A 15,322-nucleotide genomic window follows, 5' to 3' on the forward strand; every position below is an offset into this window, starting at 1 on the left:
CTCCACAGCCTAGACACCAGTAAAGAACGCGAAGGTGGTCAACGTGAGCGTGCAGCTTGAGGTAAAGGCTCAATCAGCTGGGCACCGAGATGATCGTCACCAAGGCTGGCAGGTCAGGGCACCCCTCTCCCTGCTGCGACCCTCCCCACATGGCGCCAGTCTCGGGCAGCGGGGCAGCTCCTTCGCTCTCTGAGTTCCGGCTCTAGCGGCAGCTGCCTGGCACACTGGGCCGGAGGGTACTGCTCGGGAGGCCAGGAAGGCGGCAGAGAGAAACCCTGTGGACCTGCCGCCTGACCAGCAGTCCAAGACCCGGCACTGCCAGAAACAGACCGGCTCAGAGAACACTGAGCTTGGGGATAAGGCAGCTGCCTGTGAGGGGCCTTGCCACCAGCTGGCTCCCGGTGGATCCCACCTCAAAGGAAACTCGGTCTTTGGTTCCTTAGTTCAGTCTATCCCAGCTTAAAAAGAGCAGCTGGGCACATTTTAGGGGGAAATTAAGACTCTAAAACAGTGTGTTCTGTTCTGTGGAGATTGCTACCCAGTTGTTTTAGGTCTAAATTCTGGGTGATTGTGGGGCCTGGCTCTGCCACTGGGGTCCACGTCTTCCAAGTGGCCTGTATTTGTTGTAAGGGCCCAAAGAGAAGAAGGGGAACAAGTTTTTTGATGCAATGAATTTGACCAACAAAGGCAAGTGCCGGGCTGTGTCTAATGTACACAGAGAGACACCAGCTCTGAGTCTGCCTGGCCAAAGGGAGCTCAGGGCCTGTTTGCAGAGCCTTCTGGTGGTTTCTGTTTCCTTGCTGAGGCCATCCTCCCTGGGAAGCCTTGGGCCCATGCTCAGCTCTAGGCCCCTCCGCCAGGCCGGCCCCGCCCCTGATTGGCCCCCCTACCCCGATCAGGGGCAGGGCCAGCCAGCCAACCTCCTTTGGCCCCTCCCTGGGCCGGCCTGGCCTGATCGACCCTGATCAGGGCAGGCCGGCTGGACCCCACCCGTGCACGAATTCATGCACCGGGCCTCTAGTCTATATCTACACTAATAAAAGAGAAACATGGTAATTGGCGTACGACCGCTACCCTTCCCATTGGCTAATTAGCGAGATATGCAAATTAATCACCAGCCAAGATGGCGGTTAACTGTCAACAAAGATGGCGGTTAATTTGCATATGTAGGCACAATGCAGGGAGGCAAAATGGAAAGCACAGAAGAAGCCCCCTGGCACTGACAGTGATAGGAAACCCAGGGGGGAGCTAAGAGCCGGGGGGCAGGGCAAAGGCGGCCCCTAGGGCCGCCTTTGCCCTGCCCCCCGGCCATGATCGGAGAATCCTGGCCTTTGCCGCTCTGGCCAGTGATAGCAGGAAGTAGGGGTGGAGCCAGCAATGGGAGCTGGGCAGAGGTGGAGCCAAGGGATCTCCAGGTGGCTGCAGCCGCTGCCCGGAGCCCACGATCAGGGAGCGGTTGCAGCTGGGTGGGGGGGCGGCTGCAGCTGGGGGTCCCCGCTGCCCTAATGCCTTGGCCAGAGGCATTAGGCACGGGCAGGGGTGGAGCCCATCAGGGGGCGGCTGCAGCTTGGGGGATCCTCTGCCCGGGCCTAACGCCTCCGCCAGAGGCAAAAGGCCCGGGAGGGGCGGCTGCAGCTGGGGTCCCCACTGCCCGTGCCTCACGCCTCAGCCAGAGGCGTAAGGCCCGGGGCAGGGGCGGCTGCAGCTGCGGGGGTCCCCTGCCCAGCCTAACGCCTCGGCCAGAGGCGTTAGGCTGGGCAGGGCCAGCTGCAGCTGGGGGTCCCCACTGCCCGGGCCTCACGCCTCAGCCAGAGGCATAAGGCCCGGGCAGGGGCGGAGCCCACAATCGGGGGGGCGGGGGGGCCGGCTGCAGCTGTGGGGGGTCCCCAGCCCAGCCTAACGCCTTGGCCAGAGGCATTAGGCTGGGGAGGGGCAGCTGCAGCTGGGGGTCCCCACTGCCTGGGCCTCACGCCTCAGCCAGAGGCGTAAGGCCCGGGGCAGGGGCGGCTGCAGCTGCGGGGGTCCCCTGCCCAGCCTAATGCCTCGGCCAGAGGCATTAGGCTGGGCAGGGCCAGCTGCAACTGGGGGTCCCTACTGCCCGGGCCTCACGCCTCAGCCAGAGGCATAAGGCCCGGGCAGGGGCGGAGCCCACGATCGGGGGGCGGCTGCAGCTGTGGGGGGGTCCCCTGCCCAGCCTAATGCCTCGGCCAGAGGCGTTAGGCTGGGCAGGGCCAGCTGCAGCTGGGGGTCCCTACTGCCCGGGCCTCACGCCTCAGCCAGAGGCATAAGGCCCGGGCAGGGGCGGAGCCCACAATCGGGGCGGCGGGGGGGGCGGCTGCAGCTGCGGGGGGTCCCCAGCCCAGCCTAACGCCTTGGCCAGAGGCGTTAGGCTGGGCAGGGGCAGCTGCAGCTGGGGGTCCCCACTGCCGGGGCCTCACGCCTCAGCCAGAGGAGTAAGGCCCAGGCAGGGGTGGAGCCCACATCGCAGGCGGCTGCAACTGGGGGTGTCCCTTGCCCAGGCCTAACGCCTCAGCCAGAGGAGGTGTTAGACCGGGGCAGGGGCAGCTGCAGCTGGGGGTCCCCGCTGCCCGGGCCCAACGCAGAAGCGTAAGGCCTGGGTAGGGGTGGAGCCCATGATCTTGGGAGGCTGCAGCTGCGGGGGTCCCCTGCCCAGGCCTAATGCCTTGGTCAGAGGCATTAGGCCTGGGCCGGAGCAGTGCCAGTGATCATGGGGAGCAGGGTCACAGTCGCTGATGGTGGGAGCTTGGGGTCCCCTGCCCAGGCCTAATGCCTTGGCCACAGGCGTTAGGCCTGGGAAGGGGTGGAGCAGGAGGTCCCTTGGAGAGCTGTGGGTCCCCTGCCCAGGCCTAATGCCTGGGTGAGAGGCATTAGGACGGAGCAGTCAATTGCAGGGAGCAGGGGCCGAGTTGATGATGGTGGGGAGCTGGGGGTCTCTTGCCCAGGCCTAATGCCTTGGCCAAAGGTGTTAGGCGTGAGCATGGGCAGAGCCAGCGATCGCGAGCATGGACGGCGTGGGCGATCGTAGGGAGCTGGGGGTCCCCTGCCCACCCTGATCTGGGACACCCTTCAGGGCAAACCAGCTGGCTCCCACCTGTGCACCAGGCTTCTATCCTATATAATAAAAGGGTAATGTGCACATGCAATTTTTTTCCCCAAATATATTTTATTGATTTTTTACAGAGAGGAAGGGAGAGGGATAGAGAGTTAGAAACATCGATGAGAGAGAAACTTCGATCAGCTGCCTCCTGCACACCCCCTACTGGGGATGTGTACGCAACCAGAGTACATGCCCTTGACGAGAATCGAACCTGAGACCCTTCAGTCCGCAGGCCGATGCTCTATCCACTGAGCCAAACCCGTTAGGGCGGTAATGTGCAAATTGACCCTAACAGCAGAACGACTGGGAATGACTGGTCACTATGACACACACTGACCACCAGGGGGCAGAAGCTCAATGCAGGAGCTGCCCCCTGGTAGTCAGTGCACTCCAACAGGGGGAGCTCTGCTCAGCCACAAGCCAGGCTGAAGGCATCACATTGGTGATGGTGGGAGCCTCTCCTGCCTCCTCAGCAGCTCTGTGGATGTTCAACTGCAGCTTTGGCCCGTTGGCAAGTGGACATCCCCCAAGGGATGTATCACTGCCAGCTTAGGCACAATCCCCCGGTGAGCAGGCCTAAGCCAGCAGGTGGACATCCCCGGAGGGGTCCCAGACTGCGAGAGGGCACAGGATGGGCTGAGGGACCCCCGAGTGCACAAATTTTTGTACACGGGGCCTCTAGTATATATATAAAAGCCTAATATGCAAAGTGTCTCCTCAGGAGTTCAACTGATCAGGAGTTCGATCGCTCACTATGATGTGCGCTGACCACCAGGGGGCGGCGTGGAACGAATGAAGGCCCCAGCCAGCAGCCTGGGAAGGGAGGCCTCTGCTGGCGGTTGGCAGTCGGCAGCCGCTAGGGACCCTACCTGTTTGTGAATTTTGTGCACTGGGCCTCTAGTGTTTTCCATAAGCCTGAGATTTCCTCTCCCAACCCTGTCTCTGTATCTTCCTATTCTTCATGACCTACTTGTCTGTACAAAGGCTTCCTTGATCTCCCCACCTTCAAAACCAGAAGTATTATCTCCTTTCTCTCAACTTCTGAGGGGAAATGTGTATCGACCAGAATTCTGAATCTTGCTAAACTATCCAATAAAAGCCAGCGATAGACATTTGCAGATCAACAAAGACTGAATGAGTTTGCCACTCATAGATCTTCTGAATGAAGAATACCTTCCTAATTGCATATCCAGGGACCTATGTTGTCAGCTTGTGACTGGCTAAGGTGAAAGTATTTACACCATAGAATTAGCAAATGCTACAAAATGGGACTATTTATTTCCCTTAAAGAGCCAGTTGATCTGAACGTGAATTGGTGGCCCTGCTACATGCATATATGTTTGTGTGTATGTCACCATGTACAGACAAATACTTGATACACTATGAATGTTGGACAGGCAACACTGCACTGTCGGTCGGCAGTCCTTCCTCCTTAGGCTGCTGGGAAAAGCCATGTGGTTGGAGTGGCTAGGAAGCTTGGCTTTCCATACTATCGTCCCATCCTCCTCTCCTCTCAGGGTCTGGAATTGCATTACCTATGACCCCACCGCCTTCTTGCTTCTGTGTCCTCGGCAGACTTGGTCACTTCCTGGAATCAGAGCTAATATACTAATTGAGGATGTGTGCATCTGCAGTTGCTCAAAGTTCACTCTTTGAAGTAGCGAATCTTGGCGTGGCTACACAGACATCAGTAAATGGCCTCCTGTTTCTGTTCATAATTGGCCCTTACAAATTGGTGAAATGCAGGGCAGTAAGACGCCTGTGTCAGGAACAGACTTCTGCCAACTGCTGTCTGTGAATATACCTGCTGCCGACTTTCCTCCAGCCCTCAGAGCCAGGGAGGAGTGGTTCTGGGTTCTGTGGGGGAGTTGCCCTCCCTTGGGCACGGAAGCCAAGGTCAGATGACTGGGAGCACAGACTAGGAGGGAAAAGGCAAGCCAAGAGACAGGAAGCAAAGTGTGGGTCAGGACTAGGGAAGCTGGTAAACTGAGGTCCCCAAGCTGGCAGTGGAGGTGTGAGTGGCTGGGAGGAAGGAGATGAGCAGAGATGGGAGAGACAGGGGTCTGAGAGAGGGTCCGTGAGCCTTGTGGTTCCTCTGCTGGGCTCTGCCTCAGGTGGCAGCTTCCTGCTGAGCTGGGTCAGGCAGAGGTTTCCATCCTGGCTGTGGAGAAAGTGGGTCTTTTCTGTCTTTTGGTCGGAAAACAGTATCTTCTAGACTGAGTGCTGCCTTTCAAACTCCATGTTGTCACGCCCGTGGCCATTGCTGGTCTCCTACTGAGATTACTCCAGTAAAAGTGCCTAGCACACTGCTGGGACAGAAGGGGGCTGAGGGAGGGGTCACACAGTCATGAGGTGTTTAAAATGGTGGGTGTAACTATTCATGCCCGTATTTGTTTCTGACGAAGTATACTGGACTGCATTGGTTGGGTGTGAATTATAATTATTTTTTCAACAGTCGTTGCCTTTCTCCCAGTCCCAGCCTTCTAAAGAGACTCACTTTTTACTTTATTCCTTCAAAGCTTTCATTGATTTCTTATATCATGTGTTTATTTTCTGCCCCTGGATAACCCCTTTCTGAGCATTTTTCTGGAGAAACCATTAACAGGTGGTGGTGTTGGGTCATGGCTTCTGTGTGGGAGATGGAAGTGAACCTGAGAGAGATCACAGGGAAAGGAAAGGGTATCTCAGATTATCAATCAAATCTACCTTACAGCACCAGATTGGCTTCCCTTCTTAATCATTAACTTTTCAGCTTAATAAAACTCTGGCAGTTGTGCTGCTTTCGAAAGAGCATGTCTGGTTTTGACAATAAAATTGCTTTTAAGAGTGGAGCTGGGTGGGGCCGGAGTCCCAGTGACGCAGGAGGCCTGGTGATGGTCTCTGTCGTGGAATTGCTCTTGGGCTGTCCATGTACACTGGCTGCTGGTATTGGCACAGACACCTTGCAGGACATTGCTTTGCTTAGAGAAAAGGCGCATTAAGAGTGATGCGCTCGCCTAACCAGTTTGGCTCAGTGGATAGAAGTGTCCTGCGGACTGAAGTGTCCTGGGTTTGATTCTGGTCAATGGGATGTACCTTAGTTGCAGGCACGTCCCCAGTAGGGGGTGTGCAGGAGGCATGTGATCGATGTTTCTCTCTCATCGATGTTTCTGACTCTCTATTCCTCTCCCTTCCTCTCTGTAAAAAATCAATAAAAAAAGAAAAGAAAAAAGAAATATAATTTTTTTTAAAAAAAAGAGTGATGCGCTCAACTTGAGTGTGACACTTTTACCCACAGACAGTGGTGACACACTGGACTTCTCAGAGGTCAAGGGGCGCTTAAGGCCGCGAGGCCCCGAGCTGGCTTTGGTTGCACCAGGCCTGCTGGAAGGACCCACTGTCTGGAGGCGCCTTGCCAAGAGAGCAGGGGAGCGAAGCTTTGCCCTCCTGAGAACCCATCACAGAGGCCAGGAGCCTTGGATGAATGTCATCAGAGCGCTCAGAGTTTTCTGCTGGCTGTTTGTTGAAAGGCCACAGTCCCCAGTGCCTTTTCTGCACAGATGATGCCGGCGGTGGGAGGGGAATCACCCTTACCGAATGAAAAGAATGTCAGCAGCTGGTGGTGATGTTTTGGAGAAAATTCATGCCATCAGGAGTTAAGCATGGGGGAAGGGGAAGAAAGGAGAAAGGTACAATTTTTAGTTTTCAAAAGTATAAAGTGTCGGTTTTCCTGTTTGTGTTTTAACTGATAAAGATAAATGGACCTCTGGCCCTTGGGTCATTGCGATGTCTGTGGTCCTGTGAGTTGCTGAAGGTGTCCCATCGGACTGACAGGGGCCACCGAAGTGTGTTGAGTGTGGATGAGCTTCCAAATAGTGACTGCAGCCTCTTAGAGAAAAACAAAACTGGATCCGTGGAGGGGAGGCCAAGACCTTCAATCCAGTTGTCTAACGACAAGTCATCTTTAGAAATCCAGGCACAGTGATTAGAAATGCACACGTGGGCTTTGCGTTGCAGCCAAAGGCAGTCAGACAGCATTGGCCGGTGAGCCACTGAGCTCGTGCCTGAGCCGTGGGGACTTGTCATGCCGGGCGTTTCTTTGAGGAGATACAGTTGACATGCGTGATCTATTCCTAGTAAGCACGGGCAAGAGTAAGCTGTTTATTCCTCACACTAAAGCATGAAGGTAAGAAAAGTAGACCTAAATATAGGAACACCTCTTAAGCTATAGAAATGCTTTAGCTTCCACACTTGAGAGAAATTTTTAGTCTTCTGAATTTTCAGAATAACAGCCTCGCATGATGCCCAGCACATGGTAGGTGCCCTGTAAGTAGTTACTGAATTCAGGTGTTTCCTCCCATAAAACAGTGCAAGCTTGTTGTAAAAATCCATGCATTTAAAGTAAAAATAACCTGAAATCCCACCATTTAGCATTTGGGGATATAGCCTCCCAGACATTATTAGTGCATATAGAGGTATGTATCCTTTTACAAAACCAGGATTGTGCGGATATGGTGTTTTAAAAACTGTCTCCAGATCAATACGGTGGATCTTTCTGTTTAGCATCTGCGAAGTGGCATATGTACTATCCTGTGTAAGAAAGAATTTGTCATTTCTTGTCGTTTCAGACGTGAGACATCTCATGCGCTGTCCTTTATTTAGCAGGTGTCTTCTGCGGAGGTACGCATTGGGCCCATGAGACTGACGCAGGATCCTATCCAGGTACGCCTCCATTACGCAGTAGGGGCTTCGTTCCCGGAGCACATGGTTACATGAGCAGCGTCTGAGCAGCCCTTCTGGTACTACGGTAGATAGCCATCCTTGCCTCTACATACATGCCTGTACATAATACACAGTGTGTGTATATGGGTCTTGCTTGCTTTTATTAAAGTCATACTAGAAAAATCAAATTGGGTTTTTTTTTGCAGTCTTAAAAATTGCCCCATTTTGAGTCTAAATCTAATTGCATGATGGACTATGAAGGAGAACAACTCTTCCACCACGAAAGTAGTCTGCCCCAATCCTGCTGCAGTCGGAAAGGGAAGGGGTGTGCATGCTGGAGGGCGGGGCTCTGCCCTGAGCCACAGCTGAGTGTGAATCCTGCCTTTAACCAGCTGGGGGACCTTGCATATATTGCTCCATTTCTCTACCCAGGGCCCTGTGTGGAAAGTGGAGATAATGCCTCTCCCATAGGGAATTATGAGTTAAATGGAATAGCAACCTAGAAGACTGCCTGGCCATGGAAGGTGCTCAGTAAAAGATAACTGTTGTTGTTGGCTGGGAAGAGAAAATGACAAAAGGCTCCCCTTTCTTGTCCCATGTGACTAGAGCCATGCAGCCTTCTGGGCTCTAACACCAAGGGAACAGCAACTGTGCCCTCCCTCCAGCTCCCCATGGCCCCTTCAGAGACCCTTTTAGGTAATTGCTAAACCCATCATCCTGGTAGGCCTAAATATGGGAACCTCCTCCTCACAAACACTGTAGCTTGTTAGCACCGGGAAGCTTGTCCTGCACTTGGGACAAGTGAAGATGCAGCACATCAACCAGCATGTAAATGAAAGTGAAAAACCAACCAAGGAAATGTATTGTTTGATTTATGAACAAATGGAAAAGAAAATAATGTTTTACCATTGCTTGGAAAAGGAAATGCAAATCTTGGGAAAGGGAAAAAAAACACAAAAGGAAGAGATTTAAGCTTGGGAAAATTTGATGAAAACAAAATTAGGAGCAAAGAGAGAGAAATTTACTAAAATAAACAGAAGCTACAACTGTCTGTATAGAATACAAACAAGTGGAAAATTCCAGTAATCATTCTGGGTGCACGTACTTTGTAGTCCATTTTGAATAAAGGCAATGACAAGGGATCTAATAACAGTATTTATTCCCAAAACAACTTCCAGAATATTTCTTGGGATTAGTATAGTTTTCTAGATCTGTTCGTTTAATTTTCTTACATTTTTGCCCTGTGCTTGTTGGCAATGAATGCTCATGATAAGGAAGTCTCATTTTTTTAAAGATGTAATTTGTCAAATTGTAAAGTATTTCAAATATTCATAAAGTTTACATGTATATCCTCATATGCACTTCTTTCAAATACTAACAGTATACCACCCCATTTGTCTGAAAATTTTTCAGAAACAAGGGACTACAGGCACTGTTTAAGCCCTTATTTATCCTTTTGCCTCCCTAAGAGTAACCTCTATTTGGAGGTTGATTATGATAGGTATTTGTATATGTATTCTACACATGTATGCATTCATAATATTTTTTGAATATTCTTAGCTTTATTTGAAAGCTAATAGGCTGTAGGCATCATTCTGGAATTTTTATTTAACATTGTTTTGCTGTCATATATAAGAATAGATGGTCTAATCTAAGGTCACTGATTTACTCCTTTGTTTTTTCCTAAGAGTTTTATAGTTTTAGTTCTCTGATCCATTTTGAGTTAGTTTTTGTATTTGGTGTGAGGTAGGGCTTTATTCTTTTGCATGTGGATATCTAGTAGTTGTCCCAGCAGCGTCTATGGGATAATATTCTTTTCCTGTTGAATTGTCTTAGCACCTTTGTCAAAATTCAACTGACCATAATTATGAGGGTTCATTTCTGGACACTGTCTTTATTACTATAGCTTTGAAATGTGAGTCCCCAAACTTTCTCCTTACTTTTTAAGATTGTTTTGGCTTTGCATATTCATATGAATTTAAGGACCAGTTTGTTAATTTTGGGGTGGAGGGGACCAGTTGGAATTTTGATCGTGATTGCTGTAAATCTGTACATCAATTTTGGGATTATTACAATGTTAACAATTTTGTCTTTCAATCCATTAATATAGATGTATTTCTTAATTTCATTGGGGGAGTGGTTTGTTCATTGCTACGGTATAGAAGTACGTTTTCTTTTTGTATGTTGATGTTGTATTCTGCAACCTTGCTGAACTCTTATTAGCTCTTACAGTTTTTTGTAGATTTCTTAGGATTTTCTATATACAAAATCTGTCATTATTTCTTCTAGTCTGACTGCCTCTTTTATCTTATTTTAGTTGCCTAATTATCTTGTGAAAAACCTCCAAAATAAAATAATGGTGTGCTTACCTTTATAAGATAAGGTACTTCCAGATCTTTTCTCAAAGTGGCTGTACCATTTTACACTCCTACAAGCAATACGAGAGTTCTGGTTACTCCAAATTCTTAGTTGTATTTGATGTTTCGGTCTCTTAATTTTAGCTGATCTGTGGGTAATACTCTCTCATTGTTAAATTTTCATTTCTTCATCACTAATAAGGTTGAACACTTTTTTGTTTGGATATTAGCCATTTCTTTATCTTCTTTTGTGAATGTTTGATTAGATCTTTTGCCTATTTTTAATTAGGTTGACTTTTTTAAAGTAATTGAGTTGTGGGAGTTTTTTAATATATTCTTATTACAAGTCCTTTGTCAGATTTTGAGAATATTTTCTTATAATCCATGGTTTTTCTATTCATATTCATAAGTCTGGTTTTAGAGCAAAATTCTTAATTTTGACATAGTCTAATTCAGCACTTCTTTTATGGTCATTGCTTTCTGTGTTCTAAAAATCTTTACCTATTCCCAGGTTGAGAAGATAATTTTTCTTCTAGAAATGTTTTAATTTTAGATCTATATTCTATCTCAAGTTCGTTTTCGTGCATGGTGTGATATGCAGGTCAAGGCTCATTTCTTTTCCCATATTGATGTCCAGTTGTTCCAGCTCTCCTTGTTGAAAAGACTATACAATCCTTACTCCATTAAATTGCTTTGATGCCTTTATTACTGATTTTTAAATTCTCACCTGAGGATATGTTTTTATTGATTTTTGTTACATTCTAATTCTAGGGGTAATGATATCTAGTGGTGTTTTTGTGTGTGTGTGCTCCTACTGCTGACATTGCAACCATCTTAAAAAAGAATCATACTTTGTTCTAGTGCCTTCATTTTTGTTTTTGTTTTTGCTTTCTTGGAGAAAAATATTCTGTTACTTCACTGGCATGTCAAAAATGTTAATTAGCTACATCAACCAGAGCCCTTAGGGCTTGGGAGGAACTTGTATGATAAGAACATTTTAGGATGTGCTTCTGAGTTCACCAGGGGAAATTTGCTCCCACATGAGGACATGTAACCCGGGCTCTGTACACCCCAAGGGAGCTGCCGGAGCGGAGTGATGTCAGGAGGGGAACGTGGAAGTGTTAGGGAGAAGCGCAGTAGGGGCTGTAGAGTATGTCTCTCCTGGTGAGTGGTGGTGACTCACAGTACAAGTCATATTTTCCACTCTTGGCAAGAAGATAAAAAATAGGGGAAATATTATGAGGCACTAGATTCACATCAACATGATAACATCTGAAAATCAAGTGGCCTTTCCTTCATCAACGCCTGAGGCACAGTTACTCCCCCAGGGTGTAGAATCGATGTGTTTCTGCTTAGAGTGCTGTCCCCCTCCCCTCACACTGGCCTTTCCAACTGCACTGGAAATGGAGCCTGGCAGCTGTGACCTCAGCTTTTTCCTAGCAAGGCAGCGCTTCCCTTTAAAACTCATTTTTCCATCTGTGTGGACATGGAATTTTCTGAACTGTTTCATAGTGGAGATTTTATATGTCAGAGATCATGTGGCCTCATGAGGGTCTGTTCTTCACATACTAAGTGATAGGACCGAGTCATGGAGACACTGAGGCTCAATGACTTGCTGGGGTCACTGTTTCCCCTCCTGTCTGTCCTCACTGCTGCTACCAACTGTCCTCTACCTAACCAGCCAGTCTGGGGGAGCCACAGAGTCGGTAAGAATTTGGGTCCTATATTTTAGGGGTAAAAATAAAACTGTCCAGAGGAGGTTACTTAACATGATTACAAACAGCTCTGGGGTCAGGCCGACCTCTGTTCAAATCTTGCTAGCTGTGTGGCTGTGGGAGAATCTCTTAACCATTTCAAGCCTCTGTTTCCATATCTATAAAATGGAGATAATGCCTGCTTCCAAAGAATGTCTGAAAGCGTTATTGCATAAGACATTTCAAGCACTTTAAGTATAATGGCTGGCCCTTCGAAAATTCTCAACCTTTACCTGTTATTAGCATCACTTTCCTAGGGACACTGAAGGAAAGCTCCCAAGACATTTTTAGCCCTCCACTGAATTGACCCCTTATCTGATCAAATTGATAATTCTTTAGTATTATGTGGATACAACATACAGGATCCATACATGTGGTCTATTCTAGAAACTCCTTGTTACCCAGTTTTGCTTATAGCCCAACCAAATATTCTGAAAATTGGGTGTTTAATAGTTGATATTTGTGATCCATTTGGAGATGTGTAGACACACTTTTATTTAAAGGACACTGATGATAATGAGCATTTATAGCATCATCTTTAGGTTAAGGGAAAGTTAGTTTTGTCTCCACCCTTTTCCTAATTAGCCTTCACCAGAGGAAAGTTTCATCCTAACTTAGCTATCAAAGATAGATGACTGCTATCCTCGGAACAATATTTTTCATCACGTGGCTTAAACTTGTCAAAGGGATGGTACAAGGATTCCTAGCAAAACCAGAGGACATCAGGGGGCGTCATGAAAAGCTTGCAGAGGAGGAGCTGGGGCACATGGGTCCAGCCTTCTTTGCCTCTGCTTTGCTTTGGGACGTCACTGTCCTCATCTGTTGAATCGGGGTTCATGGAGCACCCCAGGAGTCCCTGCTGGAGAACTCCTGAGAGTCATGGCCCCTGTTCCGGTTATTGCCCCTGGGAGCCCCCAAGTCTCCTGCCGTCTGCAGCCTCTCACACCAGAGCCCTGTCCTTCATGCTCTTGGCCTTGCCCTTACTTTATCATTCCAGCTTGGGCTGGAAGATGGTTTCAAGACAGTTTAGGTAGAGTTCTCCCTGGAGATAGAGGAAGGCCCTGCATGGCAGTTTGAGGTTGTGGTGGTTAGATTTTAAAGGAAGGACAGGCAGCACTTGGCTTTGCACAGTTCCAATGTGCACGTATTTCAGAGTTTAATAACACCAGACCCCCAATAGCATGCTTCAAATTGTGGGACATGGTGTTGTAACTGGAAATAACTGCATAAGTAGGGACTTTGCTGCTAGCTCTTCCATCCCCACAGACCTGTAAATAACAGATGTGCAGTGTGATCAGTGACCAATCACATCACTTCCTTCAGCATCTCTGTGATTGGTCGCTGCCCAGCTGCTAACTCAGTTCAAGCACAGACAGCAGATGTGCATTGTTGCCACCATGTCTCCATGACCATACCCACGGCATTGCACAGAAATAGATCATTGAAAGTGGGAATTAGCCAACAAACAGGAAAGTGCAGCAAAGAAATGAAAAATGATCATGGCAGAAGTGAATTTCTGAATTGAATGTAAATGGGATTAGAGGAGACATCGCCCCGTGTGGCCATGTTGATACTGCTGCCTTTGAGAGATTCTAGACAGCTCGCTGGAGGAAGTTAGTCAAAGTAAGTTTACTGAAATAAAGACAATGGTTGTGACCAAAAGGATGAAATGTCACAGGAAGTGATGCCAGCAAAAAACTGCACATTCATTAAAGGAGCGTGGGATATTTTATGACATTAGAAATACAGAGGGTAAAATGTTGGAAGCTGATCCGAACTTGGGAGTTTGTCGTTCACTAAGGCATAGAACAGATTTTCATTTTGCGCAGGAGTTGAATTATTGAAAAGTCACGGTTGCCAGGCGGAGGGGGCACACCACAGCAAGCAGGACCACAGCGGCAAGAGGCAGGGTTGGTCAGGAGGCGGTCAGGAGGCGGAGAGCGCGAGGGGGAAATGCAGGCAAGAGCCTTTATTGTGGTTTCTGTGGGAAGGAATGGTGAAGCAGGGTAAGCAGGTTTGGCTAGTTTGAGTCATTTCAGGGCCGTCTGGGGCCTAAGGGTGGCCCCTGGCTGTCTGGTACCTGGTCCTGGAGTCATCATGGTGCAGTGTTAGGGTAAAAGAGGTGGTGGGTATGGGCTCTGATTGGTTTGCGCATGGAAAGTGCATTCCTAGCTGGCCAGGGTCAGCCAGGCTCTAGACATCAAAGCATCAGAAATACAGAAAACAACAAGGCATGAAAAATGCAACTCCCCACTTTCAATCAGTCTTGTAAGTTTCCATGTGAAATCCAGATTAAGTTCCAAAAATGGCCCATAAGGCCTTACCAGGATCTAGCCCTGGGCTGTGAACTTGACTCTTTCCCACCCTCCAGCCTCGCACCCGCCCCTCTGTCGTGCTGGTTCCCTGCAGTTCCCTGAGCACAGCAGGCGCACTTCCCACTGTTGGGCCCATGGAACTGTTCCCTCAGCTTGGAATGCTTTCCTTCCGACATCAACTTGGTTTACTTTTCTATTTCCTTCAGGCATTTGCTTCTCTGTTGCTTTCTTAGTGAAACCTGCCCTAACTACCTACTAATCCTGCCAGCAACAAGCCACTCTTTTTTTTTTTTAATTTTTTTTCTTTATTGATTAAGGTATTACATGTGTGTCCTTATCACCCCATTGCCCCCCCTCCCCACACTCATGCCCTCACCCTCCTGGTGTCTGTGTCCATTGGTTAGGCTTATATGCATGCATACAGACCTTTGGTTGATCTCTCCCGCTTGCCCCCACCCTCCTCTACCTTCCCTCTGAGGTTTGATGGTCTGATTGATGCTTCTCTGTCTCTGGATCTGTTTTTGTTCATCAGTTTATGTTGTTCATTATATTCCACAAATGAGTGAGATCATGTGGTATTTATCTTTCTCTGATTGGCTTATTTCGCTTAGTATAATGCTCTCCAGTTCCATCCATGCTGTTGCAAATGGTAAGAATTCCTTCTTTTTTACAGCAGTGTAGTATTCCATTGTGTAGATGTACCACAGTTTTTTAATCCACTCATCTGCTGATGGGCACTTAGGCTGTTTCCAGATCTTAGCTATGGTGAATTGTGCTGCTGTGAACATATGGGTGCACATATCCTTTCCGATTGGTGTTTCTGGTTTCTTGGGATATATTCCTAGAAGTGGGACCACTGGGTCAAATGGGAGTTCCATTTTAGTCTTTTTGAGGAAACTCCATACTGTTCTCCACAGTGGCTGCACCAGTCTGCATTCCCACCAACAAGCCACTCTTGACCCCTCACCCTGCTCCACAGATTTTACACACTGCTTATCACTTTCAATAATCCATACCATTTGCTTACTTATTGTGCCTATTGTTTATTGCTTGTCCCTCCACCACTACACCGAAAGG

At 48.4% G+C, this 15,322-nt stretch overlaps 1 protein-coding gene across 4 annotated transcripts in view; it reads left to right on the top strand.

The window, feature by feature from the left end:
- Positions 1–15,322, top strand: part of PDE8B (phosphodiesterase 8B) — a 193,837-nt gene that overhangs the window by 98,446 nt on the left and 80,069 nt on the right. For 2 of the 4 annotated variants that reach the window (XM_070412222.1, XM_070412220.1), the window contains exon 2: positions 7,760–7,819. In XM_070412222.1, coding sequence (XP_070268323.1) covers positions 7,760–7,819 — 60 coding nt within the window. The remainder of the gene's footprint in view (positions 1–7,759; positions 7,820–15,322) is intronic. The other 2 variants (XM_070412223.1, XM_070412221.1) reach the window with 1 other exon arrangement.

The sequence above is a fragment of the Myotis yumanensis genome, unplaced genomic scaffold, assembly GCF_028538775.1.
Source record: "Myotis yumanensis isolate MYYU_CA2020_CCGP unplaced genomic scaffold, mMyoYum1.0.hap1 SCAF_4, whole genome shotgun sequence".
Classification (NCBI taxonomy): Eukaryota; Metazoa; Chordata; class Mammalia; order Chiroptera; family Vespertilionidae; genus Myotis; species Myotis yumanensis.